General features: G+C 47.9%; 1 protein-coding gene across 2 annotated transcripts in view; it reads left to right on the forward strand.

The window, feature by feature from the left end:
• The first annotated feature begins 10770 nt into the window (after positions 1-10770).
• Positions 10771-17186, forward strand: part of GAD1 (glutamate decarboxylase 1 (brain, 67kDa)) — a 61118-nt gene continuing 54702 nt past the window's right edge. The window contains exons 1-3 of one of the 2 annotated variants that reach the window (XM_006866618.1): positions 10771-11254; positions 12678-12822; positions 16104-16166. In XM_006866618.1, coding sequence (XP_006866680.1) covers positions 12741-12822; positions 16104-16166 — 145 coding nt within the window. In that variant the 5' untranslated portion in view covers positions 10771-11254; positions 12678-12740. Of the gene's footprint in view, positions 11259-12677; positions 12823-16103; positions 16167-17186 lie in introns of both variants that reach the window. The other variant, XM_006866619.1, reaches the window with a different exon arrangement.

Raw genomic sequence — 17186 nt, forward strand, 5'->3', positions numbered from 1 at the left:
TTGTTTCAAAGTGAGGGCAAATTTACATAACACTAAAGGGCAAGTCCTTGTCTGTAAGTAGGATATTTGTAACCTGGACTGTTGGCTGCCTACTCTGCTTCTGGCTAACAGAGCCCTGAGTCTGTTTACATTCATATTCACTCCACACACATAGTCGTGGAATTCAGGAAAAATGACTTCACCCTCAGTCAGTCTGTACATGGCATTTCTCTGGTGACTCTCAATATTCTAGGGAAGGACATGTGATTTACATTGACCCCATCAGACTTGGAGTTTGTTTCTTAATGGTGAGAAAAGAATCCTCCATTTCTCTGGATAAGAACCAGGAAGCATGCTGTCCTAGTTACTGTTGGCAGTCAGTGTATGATCATGAGGCAAAGTAGGCTCAGGACACAGATGATGAAGTAAATGGTAGAGGAGATATAAACTAGGTCCCTGATGATGTTCAGGGACCTCAAACAGCTGCCCCATGAGCCAGCCCTCAATTTGAGTTTTCTGTTATTGGAGATAAACTTTCTTATTGTTTAAAACAGTATGGATCATGGTTACTTTTACTTGCTGCCCAAAGCATCCTGATACTGAGTGCCACCACAGATGCCTAGATAAGAGAGGGTTTCAAGAAGCCTGGAAAGATCTACTCAGCCAAAAGTCACAGAGAGAAAGAATCATTAACAACATCCACAGCCCAAATATTCCTATGAAGCAGAAGTCAGATATACCTCCTCTCCAACTCTTTACCAGTTCTGACACCAACCATCTATACTTCTCTGCTGGGTTTGATGATAATGTGTTGCCATGGCCACATAGAACTCACAAATAATACAATTATGAGCTTTATTAAGGAAGAAGTAGGCTACAATTCAAGATCAGAAATTACTTAGGGTGCAGTTCTTTGACCGGGACCACCTCTTCTCAGTCATGCTTATAGACAGGACTCTCTCTTTCAGGCCTCTTAGGCTAGCCTGACTTCAGCTCTACTTGAACAAGTGTTGCAAAACTCTTTAGCTCCACCAATTAGTGCTCAGAGGCACACCACTCTGCCAGCATGCCTTGGCTCAATGTCACTTTGCTCTCTGACTTCATGAGTCAGCGATCCCAGCTCCCCCAAGTGCCTGGAGGCACCCCAGTTCTCCAGCAAACCTGCCTGAACATGCTTGGCTCCCTTGCTCCTTGCTCCGTGAGCTTGGAAGTCCACCTGCTGGTCTCCTGGTTCTGCTGTCACCACTTCTCTGTTGGTACTTCTCACCATCTCTTGCCATCTCTCCTGGGTCTAGGAGGTTTCCTGCACAATGACTGTAGGTCCAAAGACTGCACTCTGCACGTGTTTCTTCTTGATAGTCAGATCCCACTGTCTGCCTCTAGGGTGACTCATTTTAAGCCTAGCAGGATGTCAAAGTTGACCAATCCCTTCATTAGGATTCCACATACTTTATTTTCATGGTCACATCCCCACAGGGGTGCACCTTATTTGCATTATTAACAAGTTATCCAATTTCCTTGGTGAGCCACAAGCATCTCCTTTGTATAGTACCACCCAGTCATTTGGTGGGAATTACATTGTTGTTGTTGTTGTGAAGTGCCATCAAGTCGGTTCTGACCCATAGCAACCCTGTATAGGGTTTCCAAGGAGCAACTGGTGAGCTTGAACCACCGACTGACCCTATGGTTCAAAGCAACTTTGTAGTCCAGAGCATTAACCCACAGACCCACACCAGGACTCCTCCTGCATGACTAAAAGTCCTAATAAAAGTTATCTACAAAGTTCTGGTATGATGCTGTAGGATACACACTGGACTGCAAGGTCAGTTTGAATTGCAAGGTAGGCAGTTGACACTCACCAGCCAGCCACTCCTAGGAAACCCTATACAGGGGTCACTGTGAGTCGGCATGAATTCAATAGCACTTAACAACAATCACACCATAAGTGTGACTGAGTAGCAACAAAGAGATCATCGGTGACCTTAAGACGTGCAGTGTCAGTTAGTGTGGGAGGGGGAAGTCATATTTAAGTGAGTGAGTGAGTAAACTGGAGGTGAAGAAAAGGGAAGGCATTAACTAAGAAGAAAACTAAAATAAGTACTGTTGAGGGAGAACAAGAGTAAGGTAAGAGGAGTGTTGACTTGTAAATGGTTCATATGATCATGATAGATAGGAAGGATGTACAGCATGTGGGCTATGTGTTGAACTCTGTGCTAAACATTCAATATGCTAATGAGTTAAATCCAAAGACCCCTGTGTGGAGAAGGCATCATTATTTCAAGTTTACATATGAAAAAACTGAGGCACAGAGTAATTAAAAGCAATTCTTAAAAGGGCACATAGGTAGTTGTTGACAGATTTAAATCTAGGTCATCCTATTCTAATATCCACCACTGTGCTTTCCTCTATAAGATGCCAGTAGAGAGAGAGATTATCAAGAAAGCAGTAGATACTATCTAATGCCTTAGAAAATCTGTGTAATATAATCTTAAATAAAGTTTTTTAATCATGAGAGGAAAGCAATTGTATCCACAGTTTATGTGACATTTGGTTCCCATTGAGCCTCTGCCCCAAGCGGCCCCAGTATTCTCTGTTCTTCAGTCTCGGTCCTATACTAGCTTTCAGTTATACATCCAGTAATTATATGTATACATTTCCATATGTATTAAACAAGGGGACTTGTAATCACTATGCTGTTGTTGTTAGGGGTCATAAAATGAAGTACAGAGTTTCCAGGGCTGTACATCTTTATGGGAGCAGAAAGCCTCAGCTATCTCCCTCGGAGCAGCTCGTAGATTCAAACTGCTGATCTTGAGGTTATCAGCTCAATGCAAAACCCACTATGCACCCACTGTGAAGAAAATAAGAGGGAAAATATTAAAATCCATTTGCCTGATAAAACAATGATTTGAATACTAATGTAACTGACAGCTCCTTTGTATGTCAAGTCAGCTAGATGGCTAGAACTTTGTTAGGACTCATTTTTCTCCATCTGTTTCTTTACCTTTATCCAGATGTAGCAAAGAAACTGTTGCAAAGCAACTGAACAGTCTGCAGCTACTTGGTCCCTTTCGACTCTCCTAGCAAACCTAGATGGCATCTAAAGCTCTTAGGAATAATTTTTTGTTAGAGATGAACATACACAATAACTAAGTATGTTAAGCATACACAACACACTATGTCATGTGGTGGAAGGTCTTATGGGGGAAAAAAGATCAGGAATGCCATGGTATGGGGTGGGAGTGGAGGTGGTATTATGATTTTAAATAGCAGAATAAAGGAAAACCTTACTGATAAAGTAAAATTTGAGTAAGGACCAGAATGAGAAGGAACAAACTCTATGCGAAGAGCTTCCTAAGCAGTGCAACAGTAATTACAAAATCCTTGAAGTGGGAGCATGCCTGGAAATGTTCAAGAAACAATATTGTCACTGGGATAGAGCAATGTTGTGTTGTTGTTAAGTGCCATTGAGTCAACTGTGACTCATAGCAACCCAGTATAAGGTTTCTAAGTAGCTACTGGTGAGTTTGAACCACGGACCTTGTGGTTCAAACCGACCTTGTAGTCCTGCACTTATCCTACAGTGCCACACCAGATAGAGTCATAGAAGAACTCAAACAGGTAACAAGATGAGATGATGTAAGGCCTTAAAGGTACATAAAGACCTTGGCTTATACTCACTGAGGTAAGGAATCAATGGAGGGCTAGAAGTAGAGGAAAGCTATGCTGCCTATGACCTAATGTTTTCCACTGTGTTTGCTGGAGAAAGGGGCAGGAAGCAGAGCAGAAACAGAGAGGTTGGTATGTTTTAAAAATAGAGCCAACAAGAATTACTGGGTGACTGAAAGAGAGGAGTAAAGGATAGCTTTAAGGTTCTGGGTCAGACCAACTGGAAGGATAGAGTTGTCTTTAGTTGTTACTTATTGATGTGTAGAAAATGGTAAGAAGAGCAGGTGGAGGCAAAAGGATCAGTTCAGTTTGAGACACTTAAGTTTGTGAGGTTTATTGGAAATCCGAGTGGGGGAATTCACTTGGGATGTTGGGAAGAAGCCTCAAGTCAAGATAATCAGTTTAGAATTCTGAAATGCATATAAATGGCACTAAAACCTGTGAAATTGATGAGATCACAGAGGGAAGGAATGAAGGTAGGAAAAGAGAAAAGTTCCAAAGATAGAGCCCTATAGAAATCTGTAATTATCTATAATTATAATCTATACTTATCCATAAAAATCCACTCACACTCAGGTCAGTCTGAGTATTCTACCAAAAAATTTTCTCCTGTAGGAATGAAAACTTCTCTGTGGATTAAAAACAAGAAAAAGGTAGTCTAAGTCACTAAGAAGGAAGACCTTGAGTCTTATCCTGGGGAATGATCAACAACACTACTGAAATAAATGGGCAATCAAAAAAATGTTATGCTGAATTTATACACCCAAGGAGAAAACATTAAGATGGATTACTACTATTAAACTTAGGGGGTGGGACAAGAGCAGGAGTTACATTTATTGAACACCATAAGTCAGGAGCAGTAGAATTGCTAAATTGGACTTTCTGAACATCAAATAAGATAGCCCACAAAACTATGGCTAGCCTCCATGTGGTGAGAAAACTTAGATGAAGAGTCATTCAATGATCGCTGATAAGTAGAATCAAGATTGGAACTCAAGTTTGGCTGTCTTTAAATTTTTTGCTTTTCCTCCTGCAACAAGGTTCCTGGAGGACCTCAAGAAGTCCTGAGTTTATAGCATCCACAACCCCCCGAGAAGACTAGCAAGATATTAGTAAATTACATGAGATGCATGAAATCTCATCTGGTGTCTATTCCTCCCATTATGAAAGTCCAGAGATAGTAAATGACTTTTCTAAGGTCTAAGGACTATACATGATGGAACTAGGAGGTCTCATTGTACAGTGCACAGGACACCCAGCCCACTTCTTAGTAAGTATATGGTCTGGGAAGTCCTGTAACCTCTTTAGACTTCAGTTTTTCATTTGTAAAACATAGAACCTCAGGATATTTTGTGATAATTAAATAAGAATTCATAGAACCAACATGGTATATTTAGTTACTAAGTAACATCCCACATGATTTTCATTAGACTTTTATTTCCCATCTCAATAATATGAGGATAAACCATTTGTTAGTCATATTTCTGAAGAGAGAGAAGTCTCTAATACCCCACCATTACCACCATACAACTAGAATGGCTCTTCAATAAGCAATCCTGGATAGCCTATGCCAAGACTTTTCCCTGGATCCCATCTTGGCTCTTTCTTGGACTTCTTGGTGTGAGAAAGCATATTCATCAGCTGTTGACACAATAAAAATGTATAACACATTACTCCTAAACTAAGTGCATGTGAGCTCCAGTCCAGTGGTCAAGCAAATCACATGTCCAAACCTAACACCAACAGGGTTGGGCTGTGGTGGGTATAGTCTTGACCTAGAAAAAGAGAGAAAAAAAGTTTAATATCTCAAGACTCCCCATGTTAGGATGCTTGTCCCTGGCTTCTCCCTGAATATGAAATTAAGATGCTGTACCTATAGCCACGGTGATGGTATGCCATGGAGTCAGTTCTGACTCATAGAGACCCTGCATAGGGTTTCTGAGGCTGTAAATCTTTACAAGATCAAAAAGCCTCATCTTTCTCCCATGGAACATCTGGTAGTGTCGACACACTGACCTTGAGAGGTTAGCAGCCCGACTCATAACCATTTTGCTACCAGAGCTCCTTATATCCATAGCGAGAAGATAATGACTCTCATTTAATCTCACTTTTAGGAACTGCTTGAGATTTCAAATAGTTGTTGTTAAGTGCCATCGAGTTGATTCCGATCCGTAGCTACACTGTATAGGGTTTCCAAGGAGCAGCTGGTGAGCTTGAACCACAAACCTTGCAGTTTAGCGCATTAACCCGCAGTGCCACATCAGGACTCCAAATTAAATGTATCTAAATAATCCATGGCTCACCCACGGGCAACAAAACAAAACAGGACCTCAGGCTTGCAGCGGAGGGTAAAATCAAAGAATGAGCTGTGGATGAGTAAATGCTTTAGAAAAATTCCATGGTACTGCTCTGTAAATGGCACTGGTAAGAACATTGGAATGGAATAAATTCCACTGAGTTCTTAGTTTTTGGCATAAAGGGGACTAGGCTGGTGTGACAATATTGAACCCTTCCTGTTAAGGCTCTAGTTTTCTCTTCTGCATAATTGACCAAGATTAGGTAAGGATATTTGTCTGAAGTTTATCATTCCTTACAAGAAGTCAGAAAATTTCAGACCTTCTCATACACAACAGTCACAGAACCTAAATCTGAAAATGGGTTATTGTTTTAAATAGATTTTTTAACTAAAATAAGTGGATAAAATGTTAATAGAATTAGACATCCATTAGATTCTCTATTCTACTAACGCATCTCCTGTGTTCGGGAAACGATCTTTCTTGCATACCATTCTTTGAAGATAGGGTTGATTTTGCCTTAGTTTTTGGTGACAGGACAGCAGAGAACACAGATACATCTCTAAAGCTCCCTGTTCAGAATTGCCATCCAGATCTGTTATTTCCTTGACCTCAATTTTACAGTGAAACAAGTTCTTGCCTAATATAAAAGGGTTCCCTTCTGCAGCTATGTGAGAAATAAATGCCGTGCATCCCCTTCTGATTCACTGAAGGAACAGGCCCTGGTGTTTCAGGCCACCTCAGGCAGCGTCTCTCAGTATCAAGAGCTACGCTGTTTTGTGAAATATGGCACAGAATGGGTGTGAACTGGAAAGCGCTTGCGTTCTTCTTTGAAAAAAAATGCTCCCTTGGGGGCCCCTTATTTCTTCTCAGATATTGTTATCTATCGCCACCTGGTGGTAATTTTTCCTCACGTTTGGAACAGCAAGAATTGAGATTTGTCTTAAGATTTCCCAAATACAAATCACTGTGTCCTTCTTGATTAATTTCTTTAATATTAGAATGTTTTCATCTTATAACTATCAAGGGAAGAGGCGCCATCTGACTATTATCTGAGAAATTTAGCTATCTTCTTTAGGCAAAACGATTGTAATTTCCGGAGCCTTATCTAGCGTTCTGGCTAGAACCCTGCTCCCCTGCTACTCTTTTAACCCCTCCTTTCCTGTGTCCCTGGACTGAGTGTTGTGTGGTCTGTAGAATTAGGGCTGTCAATTTAACTATGGCCCCCAAGAGAAAGTACAAAGTAATTTGGGAACTAGTTTTGAAGTGCAAAAACACATAGAAGGAATCAAGCCGAATTAAGCAGCGCTCCCCTCAACCGTCGCCTCAGGATGCAGACGTTTAAACGGTGAGCACTGCCTCTTTCTTGTTTGGTCATAAATTAGAGTCTTAAAATAGACCTTAAAGAGCCAGCTAAAAATGAACCAACCCCGTAGTTCTAAATTACCTTTCCTGTAGGCTAAAAATGCTAAGTGCGTAAAAAAAAAAAAAAAAGGACGTTTCTGATCTATTCACCTTGATGTGAACCATGTTTTACTGTTTTACGGGTCAAAACATCACCCGCAGTCTGGGCGCCCCTTCCACCCACACACTTCCCATTCCATTTTCCTTTCGGGAAAGGTTTAGCCCCAAATCTGGTTGGAACCTCTTTAAACCTTCTGGGGAAAAGGCATCGTAGGATACGGTCATGTTCTCAAGTCTCAGTCATCCTTGGCCTAAGGGAAGTTTTCCTCAGAAGACAGAATGGAGCAGCCGGAGCTGCAACGCCTGAAGGGCGGGGAACACTGGAGGGGTCGCACAGCGCCCCCTCCTCCTTCTGCCTCCGGAATAGTGTTCCTAATTCTTCAAAGAACTAAACCTTAGATCAAATGCGAACGAGACAGCTGGGCGGACACCACTCCTTTCCTGCCCACCCTTCACCTCCGGTTCGAGTCCCTGGAGATGATTTCTTTTTTCCACCCTCATTGTCCAAAACATCCTCTCCACTCCCCGGGGATGGTAGAAGATAAAAAGAAGAACGAAAAACAAACAAAAAGATAAATTCCAAATGTTCTGAAGGGCCAAAAGACAACCACAGCCACTCTCAGCCCAAATTCTGACCAGGATGCGGAGGAGAAAAAACACCCCACTCTCTAACCTTTCAAAACAAACACAACATTTTCTGCTGGGAGGGAGATGGACCGGAACAAGCACAGAGTTGGCAAAGAACTGGGGGTGACAGCGGGCAAAAGGGCGGTTAGGTAGACCGGCACCGTGTGCGCTGTCCATGGTGCTGAACCCTCTGGGCCCAGTCTTGTTGTTGTTGTTGTTGTTAAGTGCCATCGAGTCGGGTCCGACCCATAGCGACCCTGTACAGGGTTTCCGTCTTAGGTGTTCGATATGTGGAATTCCAGGTCCTTGGTCCCTTACCATCACAGCTGAGCCGAAGAGTCTGCGTTGAAGTGGGAAATAATGGAAAAATAAATTAAATCCACCATGATCCCTCTCTGCCACTCTCCCTGCCTAAGTGAAATGTCAATTTTATGAGTTCAAAGAGCACTAGCAAAGTAAGTTTCATGAGAGCAGTGTCTGGCACAAAGTAGGTGATTAATAAATCGTCGTTTAGTTAGTTACTAACAATTAAACATTTAAAAAATTAACGACCAACTGGATCCTTCACTCCTCTCCTCCCCATCATAAAGCAGAAAGAGATGAGGGGACACTCAGTTTCAATTTGTGATACCTAGTCCTGGGGGTCCTGGTGTGGAGCTGTAAGATATGCACTGGACTGCTAACTGCAAGGTTGGCGGTTCAAACCCACCAGCCAGTCCTCAGAAACCCTATACTAGATCGCCATGGCACTAAATAACACAACAACAATCTTGTACAGGAGCCCTAGTGGCACTGTGGGTTAGGTGGTTGGCTGCTAACTGCAAGGTTGGAGGTCCAAACTCACCAGCCTCTCTGCGGACCACAACGAGTAAGAACTGACTAGAGAGACGTGGGGTTGGTTTTCTGGTAATCTTGTAGAAAACTCCCCTGTTCCACGCCACCCCTACTGAGATTACTGTCCTGGCTAAAATCTTAAGAGCGTTTGGAATGCAGAGGTCAGAGGAGGAAGTGGCTGAAATTGTCTCACTCTGGTGCCACAGATGAAGTAAACGAATCTTCCTTTCCTAGGATTCTCAGGACTTGGAAGAAGATGGAGAGACGGAGGATGAGCGGACGGACATCTTCTACCCACAGATATCTTCGGAGGGGCGCCGGAATTACAGCTTCCTCCCGCCTGTCTCCATATCCTTCGCGTTTTGAATGATTTAGCACTGACACTGGACTCCACGTCTGAGTGTGATGCAATGTATTTTAGACAAAGCTCTAGGAAGAAAGGGGCGTAGGTGAAATTCCGCGCTTTGTTTGATGATTAATCGTGCATCTCAAGCGTCCTGGAGAAGCTGCCGAGTGCGTAGTTTAAGGGACGTTTCCAGCACCGTGCGGCCACGCCCACCCTGCTCATTCGGGAACTTGGGTGCCAAGGGCTGCGATTATCCCGCTCGTGTGGTTTAGGATATGTTGGTGTCATTGAAAAGTGCCCGGAATTTTCTTGTGGGTGAAGAGAAGGCGCCGGTATTTTCTTTAATATCAAGGGCAACACGGTTATTTAAAATCTCACACTGAATTACCTCTTGCTGATCGAACTTAATCTCCCCAGGGCACCATCTTCAATCTCCTTTATGGAATTTTCAGTGATTTGTAAGATTTTTAGCGTTTTCACTGTTTCATGGTGAAAGTCGATAACTCATTCAAAGAGAAGGGACCAATCAGGTCCCAGAAGTACCATAAATAACCGCAGCCTGCTGCACCGCAACGAGGGGGAAATATCTGTGAAAACGAGTAAAGAAAGAAATCACTGATTATAACGGTGTCACACACACCCCAGCCCCGCCCCCGACAAATTCACTTAATTTTGTCCTAAAGAAAAGGAAGCTGATGGAGAGGAAAAGAAAATGTAGAGCAAAAGGATTGCTGAGGAATGGTTGAGGATGAGGAGTTACAGAGTCCAGTCAGCCTATCCAGGTGTTGACTTGGTTGACCAGGCGAGCAGGACCTCTCAGTCTCTGAGAGTCTAGCGCCCTCTGGTGGGTGTTTTTTTTTTTTTTCGTGAACGCCTTTTTGTGTGTGTGTGTGTGATGAGGGGTGTTTCTGAACACAATTGATTAAATAAATGTGCTTAAATATTGCAATGAGAGAAACCTAAAAACGCGTGAAATCGAAAGAAGAGTGGGCCAAGACGGGAGGATCAGTCCGCCTTCATTTACGCAGCTCCCAGCGTCACCTATGTGTTCGGGTTCCGGCTGTGTTCAGAGTGGCGCTCGTGCGTGTTATTAACCTTCAGAGGCGATCAATCAGGAAGGCTCATTTTCCCTACCACCAAGGGGCCAGAGCTAGACAGGGAACGGAGTGAAAGAAAAACAGAACCTTTTCCTCTGCCAGAGGCTGAGCTCAGGTGAGGTGATTGAGTTCAGGTGAGGTGGCTGCACTGCTAAGTACTTTCGAGAGGCCCCAGTTGGAGGAGGTAACGGGATGAGGAAATGGAGATCTCTCTAGGGTCTGTGTGTCCCTTCCCTCACGCCCCTCCCCCTTCTCTGTCTCCTTTAGCTCGACAACAATTTTGTCTCAATAGAGAAGCCAACGAGGACACGTTTTCACTCACGGAAGCATCGAGGGGTCGCAGTTCTGAAGGAAAAAGATTCAGGCAAAGCTATAGCCCTGGTCATCTAGTAGGTATGGGGGGATGGGGAAAAGGGAAGGAGAGAAGGGAGGGAGGAGGGGAAAACCGCGCAGCGTGGCAGAAATCTTTGGAATTATCTTTTCACTCCTCTCATCCGACACCCTGCCTATTTCAAAAATTAGAGCGTGTTGAGTAAGTGCTGGATTACTCACAGGCCCCCCCCCTTTTTTCCGGGCGCAAAACCGTGATCTGGATTTATAATCGCCCTATAAAGCTCCAGAGACGGTCAGACACCTGCAAAGCGCCTCGCCACTTCACCGACGAGCGGCCCACGCGAGCTGCGGCCTCGTGATTTCCCCGCGGAGCGGGTCCCCGCCTCCCCACTCCTCCCCCGCCTCCTCCGAAGCCTAGCAGTCGCCTCGGGATCTCTCACGTCTCTTGACGCTCGCGTGCGGGACAGAGCTTGCAAGAGCGAGGCAGCAGCTGGAGGTGACACTGGACAAATTACGCCTGTGACACGATCCGACCAAGCTTCATTGAACGGATCTCTGAGCGCTGAGCGGAGAAGCGGCGGGCGCGCCTAGCTCCAGGTAGCTGAGTCTAGGTGCGTAAGCGCGTCGCTGCCCAGACTTTCCCAGCACCCAACCTTTGTAATTCGGTCAGGACATCTTCGCCGGTAGATCCTTGGTCACTCACCCCTATATTCTAGCAAGGGGAGTGCGTCCCGCTGGCCCCAGCCCAGGCTTTCCCTTGGTGCGTGACGCAGGGACCCTCGCCTTCCTCCCTTTTCCTATCTCCGCCCTCGGGATTCTTGCCTCGCGCTCAAGTGGGGCTAGAGCGATTTTCCTCTGCTCTTCCCGATTGAGAATGCCGATCTCGATGAGGTGCAGCAGCAAAGATAGGCGCATCTTGGAGCGGTAACCTGTTACTTCCTCAGCAACCGCGACCTGCCGGCAGTTCGTATTACTGTGAGCTGCGCGCAAGTGCGCGCGCGTGGCTAAGTGTGGGGCGGGGGATTAGTGGAGGCGGCAGCCAGATCACGCTTCTCTGCGGGGTCTTAGGTCTACCCAGATTTACCCTCACTGTTTCTGTCCCGAAGCTTTCGAACGCCATCGCGCCAGAGCCGCGCGTCCAAGTGGGACGTTGGGCAGCGTTCATTCTTTATCCGCTACCTCCTGCGCGCTGGGCGCGTTTCCCTGATGATTGTCCCCTCTCCTTTTTTTTTTTTTGCCTCCTCCTTTCCCTAGGGCGAGAAACATGGGGTTCTTAAGAAACTGGGTGGAGGTGAACACACCGAAACCCGGACTCTGCCTCGCCCTAGGCTTTGAGATGGCTAAAAGCAGGGTGGGACGAGAAGGAGATGAGTGGGGTTCCGACCTGCTGTTTTCTAGCTGTCTGGAGTACAGGGTGACCGTGGCTCTTCCCCAGGCAAGCCCAAGAGAGAACGTAAAGGAATTGACCTTTTTTTCCGCTCACGTTGTCTTACCAAAGTCCCGGTACCAGGAGCATATAGTGTCCTTCTTTCCAGGGAATTAGCCAGACACAACAACGGCAACCAGACACCAAACCAGACGTGCCCGCCCCGTGCGCCTTTTCCCCACCCCCACCCCCGCCCCTCGCCTTCCCGCCGGTCGACTAGCAGATAAGAGCCAAAGGGACTTGTCGCGGTTTGGCTGGAAAATCACGCACTGAGTCTTCCTCACCCTCCTATCCCGGTTCCCCGCACCCTCGTGACCCTCACTAGCCTTGGGCCCCCCTCATCCCAGCGCTGCGCTCCAGGTCGCCCCGCTGCGCCGACAGACTGGAAAGACGCTGGACTACGTTGTCAGCGCCCTAGTCCCCGAGCTCGCACGCACGTCTCCCCTCCCTCTGGTGCACCCCAACCCCGCCAGCTCGCTGCCTTCCTCCCTCTTCTCTATTGCCGGCGGGGTCGCCAGCGGGAGTGTCCGCACCCCTAGCCGCTCAGCTGTCTCCCGCGCTCTGGATTCCCCAAGCCCTCCAGGCATAGCTCCCGCTTCTCTTTACAGCCGGTTTCTGCGCCTGACACACCGAACATTCAGGACAGCAGAGGCCTAGGGACCAACGGGCTGATGGCGTCTTCGACCCCTACCTCGTCCTCCGCCGCCTCGAACGCGGGAGCTGACCCCAGTGCTACCAACCTGCGCCCCACAAGTAGGTCCCGTTCTAGTTTCCCTTCAAATGGACTGCGGGGAAGATGAGGGCACTGGAATTTGGGGAGGCTGCGCTGGCAGAAAGAGCGGGAGGTGATGAAGGGAGACCAGGAAATAAATAGGGCGCTGACCCGGGCTCAGCCAGAGGTCACTTGGTTGCAGGAGACGCCGGGCGGCTCCCAGGGCGCCCGAGAGCGGTAGCCACGCAGGGTAGCTACAGCAGTGCTGGTTGGGGTTCTACAGCCAGGGAGGGACTGGTGGCATTGAGCGTTGGTTTTGTTATGATGTGTGCGTTTCTTTGCGTGGTGGGACAACGAGAATCTGGGCAAGGGGAGGTGTGAGGAGCAGGGAGCCCCAGCGAGAATAGAAAATTTTCTCTCCCCCGCTTTCGTTGAGCTAAGATCTGACCCACCCCCCGCTTTCCCCCGTGCTGTGCTTGAAGTCTATAATCAGAGGAAATTTCGACGTTAATTGCAGCTTTTAGAAAACTCAGGGTCCCTAATTGCTCCAAATTTGCGTCGAGCTTTTGACGAGTGAGGGAGAAGCCAGGGGCGGGAAAGGTGCATAAAACGACTCGAGACAGAAGCTCGACATTTCAGACAATTACATCTTAAAGGCAAGAAGAAAAAGAAAAAAGAGGAGTGGGCAGCATGCTAAGTGGCGAGAAATGGGGAACGGGGAGGGGTTAGAAGGTTAGCTAGTGCGGGCGGACAGAGGTGCCCTGTCCTTTCTCTCCAGTAGAAGACCTGTCAGCAGGTGACACGTCCGTCCGGAAGAGGGAAGAAGAGAGGGCAGATAAAAGATGAAAGGGGGGTTTACGATTCTCTCCTCCTAGCTGAGCTAGTTCTTCAGCTCCTTTCCAGAACTGGTCTTTAATTGATTTATTCCCTACCTCTCTGTAAAGGCGTGCAGTGAGAGAATTGCTTTTCTTTTTCTACATTAAATTGAAATGTCTTCATTCCCCCCTCCTCCCCAAAAATCTAACAGCTCCAGACAGTAACGACCCCAGAATTCCTGTGTAGAAAGGATATAGAACCCGTGTGTGTTTAGAAGAAGGGCTTATGGCTGTGCTTGTCTGTCGCTTTCTACAAGCTTGAGAAAAAAATGTCCATTTTCATCAACAAAGGTGGAGAGGCTTTTTCTCGTGTACACCTCCTCTCTAACTCCTAGGCGCGGCCAATGGCTCCCGTGCTGGAGGTCTAGTCTTAAATCCTCCCGTCACATTCCAGTTCTCCTTGAGTTGACTCCCCTCCCTACCCCACCCCCTCGGGGCAGGCAACAATTACCCACACAACAAAGAGGGTGTTGGGAGCGCCGCCAGGCTTGGTGGCATGAGAACTGGGCATGAGCTGGGGAACTGGATAGAGAGGCCCGGAGCTCCGCGAGGCCTGCGTGCCTTTTGTCTAACAGCTCTGGCCTTGATGGATTTCTCTTCCGGGCCTCCCTACATTTCCCGCCCCTTTTTTGCTGCCCGGCTGAGCTTGGCTGCGGTTGTATTCACAAATCCTCGAGCCCTTTCTCCCTCTGTTCCGCGGGCTGTATACGCCCAGCCTCGGGTCGAAGACCTGGCAGAGGCACTGACTCTAATCCGCACGTGGCCAGGCACGCCAAGGCGGAGAGAAGAGAGCTGAGGGCTGGGCCTCAGAAGAGTAGGCAGCCCGTGTCTTAGGGATCACCCCCATCTGCCCCCTAATAGTCCAGCTCCAGCGTCCAGTCGGAAGCCCCTGCTCTGTACCGACTTTCGCTCTCGCTGTAGACCGCCTTCCCTCGCGCATCGACTCCACTTCTCTGGCCCTCCGAGGTCTCAAAAGACCTACACAGTCTTGGCCTCTAGTTCCAGCGACCCTCTGGTTCAGGAACTCAGTCTTCCTTGCCTACCGCCTCTCGGGCCCGCTGAACTTAAGGCTACATCGTAGAGGCTCTCTAGCTCCCTCTTCCCACACCTCTTTCCCTCTCTTTTTTCTGCACCCCCCATTCTAAAAGGCAATGCAATATGTCTGAATTGTAGCCTCCCAACTGAGTGACCTTGGAAAACTTACTTACCCACTCGGCGCCTCAATGTCGATGTTTGTTACATAGGTTTTAGGTTAACACTCCCACCTACCTGTTTCAGCGGGTTAAGGTAGGGTTTAAAGCGAATAGCCCAGTACCCGCCAAGTATTGTTAATAGTGTTTTGCTTTCCCACCGATTTCCTGTCTGTCCTAGGAACCCCATCTGAGACTTGCTGTCTCACGGACGTCGGGTTGGTTCCTTTCCCCGCCAGCGCTCTGTTGTGCCTCGGATTTAATGGATGTCAGTCTCCTTATCGCAGCCAGCACTCGCGCTTAGTGGGGGAGGGGAGTGATTGGAGGCGTCGTGTTATGGAGGAATTGGTAGGCGATTTCGCAATAGGCCAACACACCCACCCAGATGTGGGCTCCGCTGACAAGAGGCTGCTTTTCTTTCACTGCTGAAAGTTGAACCCCAAATGCAGGTAGATCATGAAAACAGCATTATAAAGAAGAAAATCCAGCAGCAGCCCCTAGGTCCACAGTTCCACCCAAGAGGGAAGGTTGTTGCTTCTCTTCCTCTTCCTCTTCGTCTGCTCCAGACCTAAAACGTCTGGGGCCCAGGCTCGGAGAGGGTTAACGGGGTACGGGTTGAAAAGGAGGACCAGAGATGAGCTCAGGATGTGGACTATTGTCTTCCCGACGCCGGGTCCTACTGAAGAGCAGTCATGCGAGCCTGATCATCTAGTCAAATACTATTTTTCACCCAATTAATTCCTGAACTCTTCCGCGACCCCATTTCATGCCAGTTTATTTTAAGCTGCCACTCGACTGGAGACCCGCCAAGAAATTATGAGACGTTTCGGTCCCAGATGTCTCTGTGTTCCCTTTTCGGACTGCTGTGGTAGCCCTGAGGGGCGGAGACCTGAGACCCAGGCCCGGTGGGTGGGTGCTGCTGCTCGCTCTTCTAGTCCTTTTCTGGCGGAGTCAGCCCCGCCCCTCACGACCCCGCCTCCCTGACTCCCCTGCAGGGGTCGCTTGGGGTCCCACTGGGGCGCTTGGTGCCCAATCTCGGAGAGACACCTGAAGACCGGAGTCTGGTGGGGCCTTGGAGGGCACATGTCTGTTCTTCTGCCCCAAATCTGCTCCCGCTCCTTTCAGGAATGAGCTTTTAATGAGGAGCATTAAACTCCCTGCCGCCCCCCTCCCGTCCTAGAAAACCTTTGCCCTTGACTGTGCCCCTTTTGGTCCCAGCCGCACTGACCGCATCTATCTCATTCTCGCTCGTCCTAGCATATGACACCTGGTGCGGCGTGGCCCATGGATGCACCAGAAAACTGGGACTCAAGATCTGCGGTAAGTGGAAGAGGCTGCGGGGGTCAGCGGGGCGCACTGGCCTTGTCTGTGTGGAGAGTGGGATGCACGTGGAGGGGATCCCAGCTCTCGGTTCTGGTTTTGTAATGTACCTACAGACCCCATGCCCGACAGAGATGTTCTCCCAAAGCCTTGGACCGCTTCCACCCTCCCAAGGCCTTATCCCTTGGAGCTCAGAGTGAGTACCCGAAACTCAGTTGAGGGACAGCCGGTCACCAGGTCTGGGCGCGAGAGCTTGAGGACAGAGACCCCCGGTGCAGCAGCCCCGATCGATCTCCCTGCCATGTACCCGCGCCACACTGGCCGGTGCACTCTGCCCACATCTCCAAAGCCAAATAGGAAATCTTAAGTGGTTTGGCTTTCCTGGACAGTCATGGATATCTCAGTCGATGATTGACCCATCGTCCCATTCTCCTTCCCATAATCACATTCCTATTCATCGTCCCATTCTCCTTCCCATAATCACATTCCTATTCTGTCGTCGTCGTCCTCCCTACCCTCGCCCCCCACGTTTGGACGTATCGAAACCTTCCGGACTCGAGGTTTTTGCCCTGAGACGGCATAACGGATTCAGATTTCGTTTTTGGAGTCTTCAGAGGCAACGGGAAGATTGCCGGCAGCCCTCGATGGCCTTTCCGGAGAAGGTGGCCTCGATGAAAGTCCTAGGATTTACCTGGCGTGCTTTTGGTGGCAAAAAGGAAAGGGAACTAGCTTAGACTGGGGTTGTGAGGACATGCATATGGCAAGATTTGCTAAGGAGGAAGGAAAATAGATCTGGGGAGCTGGAGACGAGAAACCCTGCCCTTCGGAGATGGGAAGGTGTGGAATGAAAATGCCTAAGGGATTTTTTTTGGTTTCCCCATAAGGACAAAAAGAATTGTTCGAAGGGACCCAGATGAGCGGCTTCCGCTGAGCAATGAGGACTAGCCTTCTTTGCTACATTTCACCGTCTAAAATTCTCTAGCGTTATCAGGCCAGAAAATACGGATGTCCTCAGGCGGG

This window comes from Chrysochloris asiatica, unplaced genomic scaffold, assembly GCF_000296735.1.
Source record: "Chrysochloris asiatica unplaced genomic scaffold, ChrAsi1.0 scaffold00094, whole genome shotgun sequence".
Taxonomy (NCBI): domain Eukaryota; kingdom Metazoa; phylum Chordata; class Mammalia; order Afrosoricida; family Chrysochloridae; genus Chrysochloris; species Chrysochloris asiatica.